General features: G+C 48.0%; 2 protein-coding genes across 3 annotated transcripts in view; one reads left to right on the forward strand and one right to left on the reverse strand.

Annotated features, from left to right (window-relative positions):
• The window catches only part of Pdk1 (Phosphoinositide-dependent kinase 1), a 678,796-nt gene that overhangs the window by 646,415 nt on the left and 13,213 nt on the right, over positions 1 to 19,168 (reverse strand). The window lies entirely within an intron of this gene.
• LOC116425015 (uncharacterized) lies at positions 13,663 to 16,865 on the forward strand. Its single transcript, XM_031972173.2, has 4 exons — positions 13,663 to 13,794; positions 14,001 to 14,199; positions 14,285 to 14,377; positions 15,621 to 16,865. Exons 1-4 carry the CDS (start codon positions 13,673 to 13,675, stop codon positions 15,936 to 15,938), a joined length of 732 nt encoding a protein of 243 aa, XP_031828033.1. The 5' UTR covers positions 13,663 to 13,672; the 3' UTR covers positions 15,939 to 16,865.

The following is a 19,168-nucleotide window of genomic DNA, read 5'->3' on the forward strand; positions in this document are numbered from 1 at the left end:
GAATTTGAGGAGGATTTTAGAATTAATAATGCAACATTAAATCGGTTCTGTTCATTCCATTTTATTCCCCCGATCGTTATCTTACTGATAATAATTTTACGTTTATTCTTCTTATATTAGATTTTCTCGTAATTCAAATACCGGTGCATCTTGAACCACCGCTGAAGCGAACTTCCATCAGGATAAGTTTCATAGTAAACACGGCTTACACCGAAAAGTCTCGATTCATCGTCGATGCCGTATCGTTTCGCGACATGCACTTCCTCCGGGCGGACACGTGGTCGGGCCGACACGTGTCGCGATCCCGTGACGCCCGGTTTCCAACTGATTTCCACCGTTCCTGCCCCGATCCATTTTTCCAGCTCCCTAATTACCGCGATGTAAGCGTCGCCGAGTCACGCGACGGATCCGCGGCGACCGACCGTCGCAACCGCACGCTCGCCAACGGGAACGAGATTTTCATTCACGCGAGCTTATTAGGTTACCTGTGCCCCGTGTCGCCGGTAATTATCGATCCTGTCGATCCGTTCTCCTTTTTATCCGCACGCCGCGAATGAGGAATTAGCCTACCGTGTGTGTTATCCTTGAACGTTCGGGCTCGCGTTTAGATCTCGGCCGAGATGCACAGGGAATTTTGAAAATGCACTATTTGCACGAACCCCGGGAACGGAAAGATTATCAAACGTTAAAAAAACTTAATCCTCGTGTACCTATTTCCTCGTGTTACTGCAAGCGTAGAGATACATCGAGGAACACGGTTCGAAGTTTTTCACTGTGGAATTCTCTTATGTCAAGTTTAATATACCGTTTCAGTCATTTATTCAAAAAGAATTGTAACTGAAACTGTACTCATACATCACATAATCATGCTATCACGAATGATTATAGCGAAACTTCTCCGATTACTCAACTATTCCAATAAACTGAACGTCGCGTCTAGCTCGACGTAGAACGGCAAAGTATTTAATGCCCATGAATTCCCAAGAGCTACAAATACATTGACCCTTTGCGGACGAACGTCGACATTTTGAGATCGGGTGTTCATATTTGCAACACCAAATTGCAGACAAATGACTTAATTGCAACAGCAGGAGTTCAATACGTAGTTTCCCTTTTCCACTTATCTAATCATACAATTTAGCTTCGTCCGCTGACGGTTTTCTATATTTCAAAGAATCTCCGACCGCGAAGGGTTAATCGAATCGTCTCTTCCGCTAATCCCCGTGCATCAGCGTCAACTCGACGATCGAGACAACGAAGAGAGACTCGAAGCGTCAACCCTCTCGCTGGTAGTTCGCCAGACTCGAGGTTCGCCGGAGCGGCACCAAGAAGCCATCATAAAAATGTAAAGAACAGCTGCCCGTCGCAACGACACAATTTTCCTGCTTCCAGCCGGGGAAATAAAACCGGGCGGAGAGCAAAGGGAAAGAAGAAGTTCATCTCCGGGGCGGAAGGGAAGGGCGCGCGCGGAGGTTCCGGTCCTCGAATTCTCCTCGGCCGCGTAACCTACACGTATCCACCTATGCGCCCCGGGTTCCTCGGCACCGAGTCCGCGCGACAACATGACACTATTCGCCGTGACGTCGCGGGCATTGCATTATTCAAAAAAAAGTGCCGCCGCGTAAAGCCCGGCCGCGCCGCGCGATGCACTTTACAAGACGTCACGCTATTATTTATCGCGTTACATTACTGGGCCCCTGTCGCATTCCCCCGTGCATTATTAACGTCCAAGAGCACCGAGTCACCACCCCCTTTTACCAGCGGGTTGGTGGAAGGGGGCGTTCGCCGCTAGAGGGTCGAGTAAAGCAAAAAGTGATCCGATTAGATCGCGGCTACTTATACGTTTATAGCATTTCAGAATTTCTGTAACGCAATAAATTTCTGTGAAACATCGCCGACACGTGTGTTTGACCGTTAGTTCGGGGAATTGTTTAATCGCCGAAGTAAATGTCCCTTTTGTAAGAGTTCTTATGGAATAATCTACGATCAAGGGGATTTGCATAAGGATATAATCGAGATTGCGCCGAGGGCTTAATGAAACGCGAGTTTTTAATCGATTGCGAGTTGGATGTAGTTGTTGATTAGAACTGCGATCACCTCGATTTCTGAATTGACAACTGAGGATTGTGAATAATTTTTCAACTTGGCTGTTCGAGGTTTAACTACCGAGTTGAACTGACCTTTTCAAATTCCTCTATAGAAACTCTAAGAGTGCTTCTATCGAGACTACAATTCAGTTTGCGTATCGTGAATCAATTTCTTTGATCATTTCTCTGAGAAACATCTGTTACCCTCTTAATCATTGCAAAACGAAGACATTAGGAATGGGTCATTTTGACTCGTCTGGTAGTTTTATTGCTGTATAGTTAATATTTACGTTTGCCACGTAATGCCGTGTAAGATTGACTCGAACAATCGCCGCCCCCGAGTGACACGTTCGAAACGATTACTCGCCTCGCCTACGCCTCGTTGGGACGAGATTTCGCGAAACCTGTCGCGTGACCGTCGAGTACCCCGAATAATACTGATAACCAGTATTCCGGGTTGTCTATTGTAAGCGGGAAACGGTCTGTGTATCGGTCACGCACCTACGAACCGCGTACGGCGCCGCGCCGGTCACGATCGGCATGCTTGATTGATCCCTCGCCCGCGATACGCCGATGCTCATTAGTGAATTAATACCGCGTAACTGGTTGTAGATCGCCGGAACGCGATAAGTAAACTGCGGCGGTTCACGAGAATCTACCATATCCAGGATAATTTAAAAAATAATTGAACAAAATTGCATCAGAGCTACCTGAAAGTCCTCGTGTGTTTTACACCCTCCAGTTTCCATAACGATTACACAGGTTCTTAATTTTAGTACAGAATTAATTTAATCTTGCTTACCAATACTATACAGTAAAAATTTACAAATATACACTTAATAAAAATCGAATTACTAAACAATATTAATCTCTATTTATACCAATTTTAAAATATACTTTCTTCATCACATTCCCAAGAAGTTCTACAATAGTAGACGTATAATTAATTTAAACTTGCTTACCAATACCAGACTCAATAAAAACCTGAATTACTAAACAATACTAATTACTATATACACAAACTTTCCTCATCACATTCACAAGAAACTCCAGAACAAAAGTAGAAACTCCGTCGCTATTTCAATTACATTTGTAGTTGGTAAATGATTAAAGCCTTTCATCTGCTAAGCTAGAATCCTCCACGGTGTACCCGCAACCAACGCGATAAGTAGCAACGGGACGCTAAAGGGTTGAACGGAGCGTTACAATAGGAGAAGCGAGGTTAGCCTCTTTCAACCGGTTCGACCTTTTCCCAATGCGGCCGCATTCGTCACCGTACTCGGGCAAACACCGGGACGGCCGCGTACGGGGGCATTTCCGCCATTTTCGCCGGCACCCTAATTCGCGGCTGGTTGAAAGCCGGCCGTTCCTTGTCTACACGGGTCGTTAGGTTTTCGAGAGCCTGCCTACCCTCGGTCCATCCCCCCGGGGGAGCGTCGATGAGTATTATAAGAAATTGACGGGCTAACGTGCATGCTGATAAAAATCAGTTGGCTGCGGGAAACGCGGCCCCGATCGGTCCCGCGGGTGTGATACGCCGCTGCATTATCGTTATCCTCGACGGATACTCGGCTCCGTGTCGCGGGGTTGGCGGCCCACGCATTGTGACCGTCTTTTAACGACTACTGCCGACCGTGAATCTTCCGCGTCTATTCAACCGGCGGCCGAGGAACGCGTCGCCTATCCTGGATCCGAGATCTAACCGGTGTCCACCGGTAGCACGTGTATTTTTACGAAATCATGCATGTTTCGTTTTTGTTAAATACTCGTGATTATAGTATAATAGAACTAGTATATACTAGAACTACCGAGCAGTAAGACTGAGGTATTTATAATTTATGAGAAACATTAGGAAATCAGATTTCTTGAGATTCGAAGAGCTTGAATGAGAGAACGAAGGAATCTATTTCGAAATTTCTTACGAAAGTATCTAGCGTTATTAATCTTGCGAACTAGTAATATTCGATTTCCTGTGAATACTACTGATAGAATAATTCGTGATCGTATAATGGAGTTACTGCTATCTGTTCCTAGAGTCAGAGGATTGCGCAGTAGAGGCTTCGCTTGTTTGTTCCGAATATGCTCTCGACTTTGAAAACAATAGAAAGAATGGTATAGCATTTACGATACACCAGAGGGAAACATTGAAACCGTTCGACCACCTGAATCAGCTTGTCCACGAGAAAATATGCCATCGGAACGCGTCGATCGGTAGAAACTCGAGCCGTTGGGAACGGCACCTTGCCGATCCCTGTTTTCCTCCGCGCGGCAAGTAAATACCCACGCGGTTGCCGTTTTCGCGCGTTCCACTCGACGCGTGGTTTCGGAAAAGCGTCACCCCCGGCGCAAATCGTCGGCCGCCGCGCGAGGAAAATAGAAGCTCGCGACATTTTCGAGGAGCTGGAATACGCTCGTTAATTTTAACGATCCCATCGAATTGACGATGGCATATACCCGCGCCTCGCCGCGTCGCTTCCACCGCCGCCCGCCCCTCGTCCTCGTTCCGCCCCTACCCGCGCACCGCCATCCGACGCCGCCTCATTTTCGCTCGCACTTTACTCCGCCGTATACGTTGCGCATTTTGATTCGATTGGTTTGTAGCCGCCGTACGTGAATAGAATAGAGCCGCCGCGGCGCGTTGCTCGCCGGATAGGAGCCCCAGCCGTTCGTCAGGTACGCTCGGTGACATTTTAGGGTACCGGGTACCATCCCCCACCAGCGGCGATCCGACTCCTCCGCCGGGATTTACGCGGGACCCTCCATTTCACGAACAGCCGCGTCGCGCTTCCTGTTCGCCTGCGACACCGTGAACTTCGACCCACCGGTAAACGGTGGATACCTCGACGCGCGGCTGAGTTCTTTCAGCGAACTGTGTCTCTAGGATGAATCGGAATTGGAATGATTGGGAGGGAAAATTGTAAGTCGGCTGCAATCCCCGGCGATAGACGTTGAAGCTTCACTTCAGATATTGAAATGTCAAGTAGTTATTAATAAACCGTCTCTCAAATTGAACTGCCATTTACTAGAGAGCTCGAATGTTCCTAAAGAACAAGCTGCAGTCGCTTTCACCTAGAAAATGACTAACCCTTCGACGAAGACTCGTTGAAGTACAAAACCAATCAATAGAAAAGAAGGAAACTCTGATCCCTCGCTATTCAAGTATCCAAATCATTCGTTCGCAACTTAGTATTCCAACCGTGAACGTTTCATCTCGCCAAAATCACGTTCATTCACGAAGGGTTGAAAAATGCCAAGTGCTTGCTTTAAAGCATCAATACTCCTGTTTAATTCTAACTTGTTACCGTTCTCCCTTCACCTGGCCATTCCAAAGCGTTCCCCATGGATCGGTCCCACGATCGAGACCCAGCTTCCCAGAACAGGGCAAAGAAAAGAGGAGCCTCCATCCCCTAGCCGGGGTTAGCGCGAGGTTTGTTCAGGTTCGGAAACCGAGCGGTCCTCTCCATCCAGAACTGCCATCTGCCGATGAGTCACTCGACGGCACTTCGGCCGGGTCCTCGACCGAGTCCATTGATCCTGGCGCGAAGTCCGTGGAAAAACGATACCTGAAATCGCGGCCCCGCGCCCCTCAGGCTCCATTGTTACGGTTACTGTTATGTTTTCGGGGATCCATCCAGCGAGGATGAAGTGCCATTCCGCTGGAGCCGACCACTTTCGCACGAGTCATCGAGGAATATTTCGTCGAAGGGACGCGCGCAGCCTATCCTCGCTTCGTCCCTCTTCCTCTAGAGGTCTCCACCCCCTCCCCCCCGCCTCCCGCACCCTCTGTACCCTCTCTTTCTGTGTCTCTGTGTTCCACCCATCCCCGTCTTCCTCAAGTTTCGTCATTTGATTTCGAGGGTGCGCGAAGATCGTGTTTACCCTCTTTATGCACTTAGAGTCTCATCAACCTCTTCAGGGAACCCCCGGGTCCCCTCGTTTTCTTCTTCAAACGGCTTTGGTAAATTTTGCAGATGCCGTGGAAGCCCGGCTCCGCCGCGAGACGGACCGACGTCGACGAGGGGGGCCGGGGCAGGGGAAATATGTATTTCGAAGCTTCATCTGTTGACCGTCTTGTTATCGTTCCCACTTTCCCGCCGGTTGATCACCCCGCCGCGCGGGCCGCCGCTTCTTCCTACAGCCGAGTCCCTGTACTTCCAGCTGGGAATGCCCCGTAATTCCCGGGGAAGTAATCGCGATTACACGACGCGCCGACAAACTTCACGGAGTGGTTCCGCTGAAAGGCCTGCGACCGATCGAGGGATTATTAAAGGGGTTTCGTTTCGGGCCGAGGATTCCTGTAGGTTGGACATCGATCCTTCGATTTCATGGAGTTTCCCTTTGAACTCTTTGGCGAGCTTCTTATTGGATCGTGGTAAATATAATACACTTGACGATATCGTTGAACAGATATTTAGCAGGCTTTAGACGCTAAAGACATAGCACCAAAGGATACTTCTGTTCAGAGCGATTGCAATTTTGAATAACAGTCAACCCTTCGTCTTGCAAAGCTTCTAAATAAGCTTGTCATTGAAATACGAAGACAAGTGAAATCATGAAGCAGTTTCTTTAGAAACCGAATCCTGAGATTTCTAATATTGAAACAATAAGAGAACCTATCACAGCTGATCCCAGGATCAACCAAGGTCCGTTCAGTAAGCAAAATAACTCAACTGTCAGTATACTTATCAACCCTTCGCACTCGATGGTACGTTTGCATTCGTTTCTTTGCACACTTTATTCGAATATTCCATAATCGTTACCAAAAGCTCAACATCGATTCGTAAATTCCGTAGTTTCGATGACTGACAGTCGCCTTTCAAGAGCGAAGGGTTAAAATCCGTTGACACACGTGGACCTCCTCTCGGCGGTCGCCACGGCTTCCCGTGTCCTCGGCCCGACGAATCGACCGCCCCCCGGCGGCCGAACGCGCGGCAACGCCGAAACGGAGGGGTTAATGCGCGTAAACACCGCGGGATGCCTACCAATTTCCGGGTTCAACTAATGCACTTATCAGACAGCCGGGGAAAAGGATCGTTGGCGGAAAGGAGCGGCGGGCGGGCAGCAGGGAGGGAGGCGAGGAACGGCGGTCGGGGGTGGGAATAATTGAGACAGCCCTTCGTCTGAATCGACGGGAGAGAGCCTCGTGTTAAGCGGAACGAATCACAAGGGCGTGGAAATTAATGAGAGAGGCCCCGGGAACGGGAGCGGATCGAGCGAAAAATTATCTTCGCGCGAAAAACGCGACGGGGAACAGATGTACCGTCGCGTGCGGGGAACGGTGACGTGCACGGACACTTGTCTTCCTTTTGCTCCTCCCCGGAGGTGAGGAACTGTAATTAATTCCCGATGACGATGAAATATCGCGCGATCCGGAGGGAGTAACGCGACCGGCGTATTTGTTATACCCTCCCTCCCTCTGTTCTCGGTTGAGCGACGATGTTCAATCGGAACGAAGAAAATTGTTCGATCTTATCTTCGCGTTCACCGTTTCGCGGAGGGTTGGTTAACGGTTCCGAATATTACGCGGAACGCGTTAAGTCGCTGGTATTTAGCTCGAATTAAACTACGTGATCCGGAGATGTTCGCGGTCGATAAATCGAGGGTGTACGGGGATCATACACGGTGTACGGTAGTTAGGCTAGTTCGCGTAGTTCCCGAATTAGATGAAGTTCTTTCGATTAAGCGGACCGCGCGCCGAAAATTCCTGGGAAAATCAGAGCGTCCGCGAAACTATGAATGAAAACTGCGGACGATGGAGCGACCGATTCCCCGGCAGCGATGAATTATACGGCGAAAGCAATTTTCCGAGGGCAACATTTACCGGGACCAGACTCATCGAAGTAACGTCATTAAAATCCACTCGAACCGTTTTATTACCCCTAGCTCGAGCAACGATTATTCTAGAGGTTACTAAAAATACCGTCTCCGATATACGCCGCGTCCTCCCATTTACGTCTTCGTTCCCCGGCGCGGTCTTCGGAAAGAATTATGCATTAAAAATCAGCCCTATTAAAGCCGCGTCCCGCGGGCTCCTGTCCTCGGGGTCAATTATGCATCGACGGATTCCATCACGGCGCTAATCGCGTTTCGCCACTCGACGTAACATTCGGAGCGGCCGCTCAAATATTTATCCCGGTTCATTAAGCCGAAAACAACGTTGTGCCCGTTTTAATAATTCGCTGTCGCATTTAAATAACAACCTCCCGATTTCAGGACTGTATCATTTAGTCATTGGTCCGATAAAGAATGTAGCTTAAAAGGGGGGAGGGGTAAGTAGGAATCGTTGTTCGCGTGAAATAGATTCTGTGGCTCGAGAATAAGATTTCAATATGTACGGTTGACTCTAATATTGGTTAACGAATATGAAAATAAATGGACAGTTACGACTAACGTTTTAAATAGATAACACCTGATATTTTCAAACTGCGAAGGAATTAAATTTCTTTATTTCACGATTACTTATATGTACAAATAAATAGTTTCATTCGAATACTATAATACCCGACGAAACCGAAAATAAAAGTATCGTTACAACTGCAACGATAACGTACGAATCGTATTAAATGCTCAGTAGCTCCAGTGTTAATAAATTTCCGTGATAGTTTCCTGTTCCACGAGCCTCTTCCGCAGTAACGTTTCTCCAAGAAACAAGCAGAATCAATTCTTTCCTCGCGGAGGACACGAGGAACTGCCCCTGTTGAACCCGCGATCGCCGCTCCTCCCCCAGCGATTGTTCCCTCAATTATGCACCGTCTAATTTGAGCGCGACGCGAGGGCCCTCCGATACAATTCCATCGCGGCGTGCCATAATACCGTAACTTTCTCCAGGTTTTCTCTCGCCGGCAAGAACGGGCAATTAAGAGGCTTAATCAGGAATACCGCCGCGGCGGTCCACGCCCTGTCATTTGGCCGCTCGCTGTGACCCCTAATTCAATAAAGAGTACCGGATTAGCCGGCAGAATCAACAGACCTGCGAAATCTTGTCGGTCTAATCGAAAAGCATCCAATAGCGACGCAGAAAACCTTCTATTTCCGCGAGAGGAAAGAAAGACGGGCATTAAAAAGAACGTTTCACGACGTGTCATTCTTCTCGATCGAAAAATCCCCGAGAAATTGGATCTCCCTTCGCATTCGAGCGTCCTCGAGCACGTGTAAATTTCGGGGACAATTTCTGAAACACCCGTCGCACGGTTACGAGCCCGCGGCGGTCCTATTTAACACGCTAGAACGATAAAGAACAATTCGCGCAAACGCGTTTGTCAGCCGGCGGCCTCGTTCCGAGCGAGCGCTAGCGTAACAGATTCTACTGACCCATTTCAAACCGGCGACTCGTATCTCGTGCGTGATCTAGCTGACGGCCGGCGACACTCTATGAATCGTTCCAGCCTATTCATTTCATAGAAACGGGGGAGGTCGGAGAGGATTCTAATAATAAAATTGGGAACTTTTAATAGCGTCCGCCCCGACGGCGAACGCGCGCGCGCGCATTAATCGACCGTAACCGACGACGGCACACGGGAATAAACGAAACACAACAAACAACACAAACAACCGAATATTCGGGAAACCGCGCAGAATAAACAGGCGGAATTCCCGTCTCAGCCGGCGCGCTCCGGATCGCGCGTCCGTCATTCAGTCAGCGCCGGTTTATTAGGCTGCGGCCCGATCGAATTATCTCGCCCCGGCTCCCCGATCCGTCGGCAAGACGCATTTATTCGGCAAATCGGGAATGTGCCGGCCGAAAATAAACGTCGCGCGGCAAAAACACCGGGAGCACGCGCGGCCGCTCGCGCCCCCGCGAAATTGAGTTACCGCCGCCGCCGCCTCGTTATTCTCACGAGACTCGAAATAAAGTGGCGGGGACATCCCGCAAGGATTGAGTTACCGTCCACTTAATTGACCGCACGCAGAAACGAGAAGAGGACACTGATTGACAGCGAGATGCAGCTGTCATCACGGCCGGACCCCAACCGAAGGAGGGTGATCGCGCGCGGTTTAATTGGTCTTTAGCGACGGAATCCCGAAACTTGGGGCCAAGCTGACGGGGATGGAATCAGGAACGCAGCGCAGCGACAGCTGCGTCGACTTCTTTCGGCTTCCGAGCGATTAGGTGCCGTGAGCTGAAAGGCTTAGAAGTTTAGGGGATCCGTCGCCTACGGTGCTGAATTATTTAAGAAACTGCGACCGACTGTGGCGCTTCGTTAAGCTAAAAGTGATCATTCGATAACGATCTCGAAGACATAGACGACAGTAGAATAACAATGAAATTCTGCAAGTATTCCAGATGGAAGAAACGATCAATCCTTCATCCGATAGACTCTAGGAGCCTAGACACCTCTACAGCTCCACTCGGTTTCCCTGAAATCTCTCGTTTCCCTATCGCTTCTGCACACAACGGCAAATCAAGATATTCCGCAATGTTCCCCAGGAAAATCATCTCCTTCCCAGGAACCCGAAGGAAACCCGCACCCGGCCGCTGAACGTAACGATATACACCGTATCGATAAACCAAAGGGCGTCGGGCGGGCCGATTCCACGCAATCGGCGGAAATCCAGTTCAGTTTCGGCATCAAAGATGCAACGTGACACCGTGATCCCCGGGTACGTACGCGAAAACCAATAAGTCGCGCGGATTTGGTGACGCAGCCCGACGACCGGCGACGTCACCGTCGTCGGTCGCGACGAATTTCTCGGATTACATAAACCCAAATAGTCCGGTGAGTCATTCTAATTCTGGTATCCATCGGGGTTGCATATCGTCCCCCCGCCCCCCCCCCCCGCCCCCGCCTCGGCGTCCCGCCGCCCACCTTTTTCCCTCTTTCGCCTCCTTTCGTGCATGTCCTAGGCGTCGTCTTCTCGTCGGTCCATCTGTCTGCCTTATAAATAGCCGCGGCACGTGTGTCGTCTCGGACGCACACGATGGCCCACTTTCCACTTCGACCTCACTTTCCCCCTCGCCGGCCGCCCCCGTTGGTTCGCCCGAAATTAGAGAACCGAGAACCCGCCCCGCCCCGCGACGATGTTTTTCCGTTTTCCGTCTCGCCGCGCTCCGCCGGCCCCGGATCCTCCTCGGGCGTTCGCCCGTATCCCCTTCGCTCCTGCGCCGCCGCTGTCCCGAGGACACCGGGACCCGGGATATTTGCATTGCTCGACACGGAAACACTTTTTCCGCGGCACCGGCTGGATCCGGCGCCGGGGAGAGGCCGACACCGCGCGCCGACGGAATCGAAGGAAGACGGGGGATGAATTTTAGGGGACGCGGACGGCGGCGGGCTCCTGCGAGAGTTATGCCGACACCTTCGAGAAGGAGACGGGCTTCGGGGTGAACGGAGAGTATCGAGACGAAGTGCTCCGGGAGCAATTGCTATTGATTGAGGTATACGATGTTGCTGGAAGGTTGAACGTTTCGTACAGGATCAGACGTTTGTTTCGTTGGAATTTCGAAAGAGGAGGTTCGTTCAACCCCTTGACCTACAATATCGGACGCGACGAAAATTTTCAACGGAATTTGGGAAATCTCATTGTTATCTACTTCGCTTGAACATGAATTGAATATTACTTTCCCATTATCATTGGTTGGGGTCGTAGTTAAAAGATAGATCATAGGGTAAAGAGTTAAGGTAATAGACTGTTAGTCGTCAGCTGGTACGGTCAAACGAGGTTCATTTAGTCCGTTGCACTCCGAGCAATTTTTAATATGACCCTTCAGCAACTTCATTTTTGCTACCAGCTCTAGTATTTACAATGGCCCGAGCACGCCTCTGTGAAAGAATCAAGATCCTTTGTCATTAAGAAGAACGCGTATTCATTTTAAACTTGTTTGATTAAGAACAGAGCTGTCGAGTTATATTATCAAGCAGTGGTACATGGAGTGTAAAGGGTTAATATCAAACTTTGTATAACGTATCATTGAAGCATTGGAAAGAATGGTTAATTATCTTTTCATCCCCTTGATCCGGGGGTGTTCCTTGGGCTGGTATCTAAGTAGTATTCGGGAATGCTTCAGGTTTGTCGTGGACATCGATGGAGATAAAGAGACGGTAAGCCTTTGAAACGTCATCACGTTTGAGGAAATGACAGTTGTGCTACATAGTTGAATAATAGAGATTCCTATATTATTAAAGGAGCCGAAGAATGCAGCGACGGACACTGTCGACTCCCCGTTGACCGTGACGACGCGTTTCTCGCGAGCGCGGACCGCGAAACGAATAACGAAACCGGGATGCGTCGTCGAGTTACCTTTTCAGCGGAACGACCGGTTCACCTCTTTCTTTTGGAAAATTAATTTCGCTACGGCATATTACCCCCGGGCTCCTCTTATTATTAATGTTCTTGTTCTCCATTCCCAACGGAAGTAGCCGGCAACGAAGGGAAGCTTTCCGTTTCCCGCGGAAAATAAATAAACCGCTCCGTCCTCCCGACACGGCATGTCACGTGTCACGGGAAAAATGCAGGATGGCGACTCGCGACCTCGCTAACTCCTCGCTGAACGCGACCTCGCGATGCGACCGCGACACCGGCCTTTCCCACGCCGCGGCGTGCACCGCCGTGCAATAACGAAGCTGCAGATTCCGGCCGACTGCGTCGTGTACGCGGCGATTTCTCTTCTGGCGATCGGATCGTCGCGATAACTTCGGGACGCTTCAAATAATCTAGCCGAAAGTGTTCTTCAACTGAACTTTGAAGTTTGTATTACCTAAATTCTACTCGATGATCTAGGTTATTGATAATCGAAAATTTGTAATGTACACTTCTATTCTTTATTATAAATCTAATTATAATTAGAGTCTATTCGTTTGGAATAGGTTGATTCAATCTTATAAGGAATCTGTTATCTAAATTATGGACGATTTTAGTTATTAATAGTGTTAACTTTTAATGTATAATTTTGGTCATTGATGATTAGACATTGTAATGGATAATTCTATTTTTATTATAAATCTAATTACAATTAGAGTCCATTTATTTGGACAAGGTTGATTCCATCGTATAAGGAATTTACCATCTAAATTAGGGTGGACGATTGTAACTATTAATAATGTTAACTTTTAATGTATAATTCTTCCGTTTATTGTCATTTCTAATTGCATTTAAGTTCTATCTATTTAGACGAGATTGCTTCAATCCACAAGAAGCTGTAAGAGAAAAATGGTGGACCTCGTCTTTGGAATTAGCGTACAGTAACTTGTGCTGTCCATGGACAGACAAGAGGATTCAGCTGAAAGTCCTCGACCCGCGTCCATTTATTTCGATTCTCTGATCGATTGTGTACAAGACCTATAACATAATGATCCCATATATAATTCTAAGCGCTTCGGTGAACACTGGTGATAATGAATAGTAAATTACAACCGCTATAATCACATGGTACAATAACACGAGGCGGTGTGCGGCAGCTGAAACCGTCGGAGCAGAGACAATAAACGTTTCGAAACATCGGTCCGATGTTTTCTTTCAAAGCATAGAAAGCGACTCCGGTTTACCGGAAGTAATATGCGCCGCGTATCTATCAGATTCATCTCTGGTATATAACACCTGGCGTGAACCGAAAATCCGGTCAAATAACCAATGAGTGGCGCGCAACGATGGTGAAACCACGCGGGTTCTCTGCTGCAACGTTATTCGTGATCCTCGGTGTGAATTTAGTGGAAACCTTGGTGCCTGAGAGCCTTTCTAAGCTTCTGGGATCATTAACATCTATTAAACAGTATGTTAATTCATTCCTACTACAATTAACTCTTCAACCAGCTGAATGATTAGTCTATCTCCGTTGTTTTCGGGGGATCGATCAAGAAATCCTCAACGACCGATCGTTCGATTCTACAGAACGATTAAATAATCGCTAACAGATGAAGTGTTAATCTAATTTCCGCGGATGCACAAGAACTGCAGTTGCAATTCGTGTCGTTGCAGTGTGAGGATCCCCGAGCTTCTGAATCAGCTGTGCAACGAATCGCAAGGCTCCGACGCGATTCGTCAGGACGCTTGCTACGGCTGCTTCTTCAAGGCCACCAATCAACCCTTAAGTCTGCCTATGTTGGTAGCCATGTCCAGCTGCGCAGACCTTTATTTGAACAATACAGATTACGGACACTGCCAGCAATATTTAAATGTAAGCTCGAACATCTCGCGAAATCTCATTCGAATGTTTCAAACGAATTTTCTTAATAGATTATTAATGAGAATCTTTCAAACAGAACGCTACCAGCACGCTAAACACCAGAGCTAATCCTACAACGATTTACTGCACGTTCCTCGAGTGCATTCGCCAGGTGAACAAGGACAATTTGGTAAGCGATTGTTTCGTAATTCTCTCACGACGAATTATCCTATAGATTACCTCCCGTTCGGGTAAATTATCTTTCCAATTTCCTCGGTAAGTAATTATTTCGTCACGAGAAAATTCCACGCACGATAACGTCGAGGGGAAAGTTTTATGGACGGCTCGATAAAAGATAATGAATTGATCTTAATACACTCTCTCCCCGGCCGATTACATCAGAATTTATGCGACCCGTTGCTCGACGCATCGAGGCTGCATTATCCGTGTAAATAATGTACATAAGGGCATAAAGAAAGAGTGGCCGTAAATATTGAACAGGAGGCGCGTGTGAAGCCGAGAACGTCGCCAGGGCCGAGGAGGGCGTCGGCGAAAACTTCTTTCATATACCCGAAACTGTATAAACAAATAGCGCGAAATATTTGCATCTTATGGGTACGGGACACCGAGACGAACACCGTCAGGCCTGGAGCGGAGCCTATCGATCCAAGGCGGAAATCGATGCAACCGAAAACTTCGTAAAACTTCCGGAACTGTATATGTGTATATATCGAGTTACTGTAATAACTCTGTACATAATGTACGATACTCAGCATTGGAGCACGAATCATAGGCGTAGTAAGTACTTTACTTGAATCGTTAAAGAATCTGTAAATATCGCACCTTCCAGCTAATGTCTAGATTAGAAACTGTATACACACATTTATAGTGCACGTAATCCTATCGAATATTCTCGAGCGAGAACTGTATATCCGCTTGATATGACAAATTGCTGCGTCTGTTCTTAATTTGTATTTCCCAGTAGTCTACTGTCATCTGTCAAGTAGCCCACTCTCGAAGACATCTCCCAAGCAACCTAGTTCCAAGAATATATCACTCAGTCAACTATCCTTACGAATATGCTTTGCAAGAATGTTCTCTTCGAAGTATACTCGATGCCTACTCTAAAGAATGCTACTATCAAGAGTCTACTTCTTTCTATTCTCAAAAGTACACGTCGACTGCCAAACGCTGATTCAAACTCGTATGCGACCGAGACAATTCCCATAAAACAGAAATGAAACAGTCAAGATTCTTCGTTATATCTTATTCAATAGAACTCAATTCGTTCGACGCGTTACCAGAAAACTGAACGTTCAAGTTAAAAATTGTGGCAGTCGAAGTGTTAAAGAAGTCCCGCCAATCAAAGACACAGGAATTACCGATAAGCTTACTGTCAGCTCGAGATATTCATGGAAAGTCATTCCCATCAGCTCAGGGACTGCATAGGCGAAGCGATACGAGCATCCCCTGGCTTCAACTTCACGGACGTCCAGCTGGCCCAGTTGTTCGTGAACACGACCGCGTGCGTGCTCGCGAAAACGCGCTGCGCGCTGATGAACCCGATCACAGGTGAACTGCAAGACGGCGACCTGGCCAACAAGCTGCACGCGCCCTCGGTGAACGCGATGCTGGTCAACACGGATTACGACATAAACATCGTCCAGCTACCGTTTCATTACGGCAGCATCGACGTCTGCGCGAAGTATAGAAACTACGAGCAGGCGAACTGGCCGACAGTCACCTGCTGATCGCGAATCTCTCGCGGACCTGTACATTAAGCGTATCAAACGGTGGACGAGTACTGACAAGTCCAATGAAAACGTGGAAACGAAAGAATTTCGGCGAGAATCTATTATACATCGAATAATCGAAACGTATGAAGAGAATATTCTGGAATGCTGTAAGCATTAACACTAAATTTATGGACGTTTGTTCTATAGACTCGTTTCTAGAAGACTAGGTTCTTTATATAAATCGCGAAAATTCTCGCTTCGAAGAGTATCGCATCGTAGCCGCGTAATTGCACGAGTCGAGATCGACTTGAACTGTTAATGAATAATATTGAAAGAATCTAATATCCGTGAAATTGACGGGTTCGGTAGATCTAGTGTTACTCTGGGAGCGAGGATTGGTTCATCAGGAGATTCAATATGATATAAATGAACGGTATAGACGTTGCTAATTTGATTCCGCGTGTTCCTCTCGAAAGAAGTTTCTGAAAGGAACGGGAATGCCGTTGGAAGGAGAAAACGCTGTTAAAAGGAGCCCCGGCGCCGCGACAGGGGAAATGTTCAATTACCCAAATTACGATAAGCAAAAGATCAAGAGAGAGTTCGGTAGAAACTTTCCCGAGCCGTTACATATGTATGCACACGCCGTTCGTCGCGCGTCCCGCCGCAACTTCGTACTTTAAATCGCGAAAGAAGTCTGAAACATCACCACTTCAAACACCAGGAAAGTCTCGCGTCTTTTTCCACGGGGTGTTTCACTTTTCCATATCGTGCCGCGTTTCGGAGGGTAAACAAAAATTCCGCGGCAAGCCGATGAACGAATCCCGGCTCGTTATTCGCGGACGCGCGTCCCGAAAGCCATCTGAGGAACTATTTGGTTTACGGGCTCGAAGTAAACCGGAATTCGCGTTTCTCGCGGTAGATTTTGTGCACAGTGAAAGGTAATAAAATGAACATTTGTACAACTCAATGTCGTTTCTATAAAACAGCGGCGCAAACCCTTTGCCTCGCAATAAGGTGTCGACTATTAATCGATCCTCGTGAATTCAAATTGATTTATTATCCCCAATTGTCCTCTCTCCATCGATAAATCATTCCACCGATCATTATCGGAAACTGAATCGCGAGGTGAGTAGTCAAGAAAAATACGCAAAGTCCGTTCGACCGTTGTACAACGAAAGTGTCCGGTTCAGCCGATTGAAATTGCGATCCATCCGTTCGGAACGGTAGCGCGGACATTCTAGGACAAACGGAGGCTCGCGATTATTTCCCAACGCAACCTGAATCACGCCGGCGTCCAGCGGCGTTCGCGTCGAAATGAAATTTATGCATTCTCATTAAACAATCGCCTCGAACGACGTATCATAATTGCGTTGTAACGCGGCGTGTCATTCTTAGTCACGTTACGCTATCTTTCGGTGTCATCGGCGGGCTACGTAATCGTTATTAAGTCGACTCTTAAAGCGGCGGCCGCGGCCGTAGCCGGTGTTCCGCGGGTGTTCCCCGCCGCGTCGGCGGCGGTATAACGAAGCGAAGAAGATAAATGGAAAAAATGATTTTCAACGGAGGCGCGCGAGCCGCCGTAAATTCAGCCGAATGTAATTTACAGCCAGCCCGCGCGATTATTATAGTTCCCCGAAGACTGTCCGGAACTAAATTTCAATTCCAAACAGCTACTCGATCTATCCGACACGGCCCCGAAACGCTTCCCCCCGTCGTTCTCGTCAGTCGTGCCTAACACCCGAGAAGTTCATTTACGCCCAACATTCGAGAAGTTCATTCACCCCTACAGTATTTGCTCGCCTCTAGTGCGAATGGAGCTGCCGCCGATTCGCAACTCTAGATTGCAACAATCTTTCTTCGTAGTTCGCCGGCAAGTTGCCGGGCCGCCTCAAAGCGACTCCATGGAATTAATTTGCGACAATGCCGGCCGAGATGGGGAGGGGGGGAAGCGGACCAACCAGATACCGGCAGCGATCCCTGTCATGTTTTACGACCGCTCGGATCCTTGGTAACTGGCCTAGGTGGATTTTGCATATTTATCGCGCGACCGTTCAACGCGGAGAACCGTGACACTGAGGAATCGTTTACGCCACTTTCCTTTCGCTCCCGATTTTTCGGTTCGCCTACGGTCGGTAGCGGAAGTGGGACGATTATCGAACTGGGATCGTCCCTAAGTCAATGGTACAGAGACAGCAGTTGTTTTCTGAAGCTTAAATTAAATTTGAAGTTTGAATAGATCGAGGGACTCCTTGGAACATTTGCCAACGCCTTTGAACTAGTTTCGATCTTGAAACCTCTGAGATGTTACGAAACATGGCACATGTTGACATTCAGTTTCTCTTTAGCTGCAATTACAAATGCTTGGGGAAATTTGAATATAAAGATTCGACTTTTAATAGTTCGCGGAACACATTGAGGCATTCCTCGACTCGTTCGCGTGCAACAGCTTCGATCTGATAATATCGAGGACATTGTAAAACGAGATTTTACAATATCCACGTCGACGTTTCGCTGGTTCGAATCGACTAGCCCCGTTGAAGACACATTAGAAGCCGGTCGGCATTCCGCAACAGATTTCGCCCGGTGTTCAGCGATCCTTCCGGAGATTACACAGCCGGTTGGCTGGCAGATAACGCGGATCCACCCTCGCGGAATTATGGGCCGATATAATCTCAAGAGAGTCGTGACACCCGAAAGTATACACGCGAAACAGCGGCATAACTGGGTGAACATATCGTGCCCGCGTCATCAGCGCGAGCACCGGATGTAGATGCTAAAAGAACGTTTACGATATTACTCATCCGGCAAAGTGATCGTAACGAACGGGCCAATAAACAAGCTTACGTCAAATAATATGGCGGAATATCCGGGGGATGACGCGACAGATAAAAGAGATGATTTTAGGGGGGCCATTAGGTCGCTCGGGTTTCAAAGGATCTCGGAGTTAAAAGTATTTTGATCGGCGTGAGATCGTAAAGATCCCGCAGCTCTCTGCGACAGGGAGAGCGAATAAAATTACATTACTGCCGTTGACTTTCTTACTCACAATTGTATATATATTTACATTAACATGGAACCTGTAAAACATTCGAGCATCAATCGACGCGCTTTCGACGAAACCTGTCGTCTCCGATGCTCGACGAGCGAACGGTGAAGCACTCTTCTATCAGAGTTCAAGACACGTCAAGAATAAGAAAGTTCGCCCGTGTTCTTTGAATGCCGAATTCAATCTCTGTTAAGTGGAT

Source organism: Nomia melanderi, chromosome 7, assembly GCF_051020985.1.
Source record: "Nomia melanderi isolate GNS246 chromosome 7, iyNomMela1, whole genome shotgun sequence".
NCBI lineage: Eukaryota > Metazoa > Arthropoda > Insecta > Hymenoptera > Halictidae > Nomia > Nomia melanderi.

What these genes read in the sequence shown, in the direction of transcription:
- LOC116425015 (XM_031972173.2), top strand. Translation starts at nt 13,673, where the DNA reads ATGGTGAAACCACGCGGGTTCTCTGCTGCAACGTTATTCGTGATCCTC. An exon ending in TCATTAACATCTATTAAACA is followed by an intron (nt 13,795 to 14,000) that starts GTATGTTAATTC and finishes GTGTCGTTGCAG; the next exon opens with TGTGAGGATCCCCGAGCTTC. An exon ending in ACTGCCAGCAATATTTAAAT is followed by an intron (nt 14,200 to 14,284) that starts GTAAGCTCGAAC and finishes TCTTTCAAACAG; the next exon opens with AACGCTACCAGCACGCTAAA.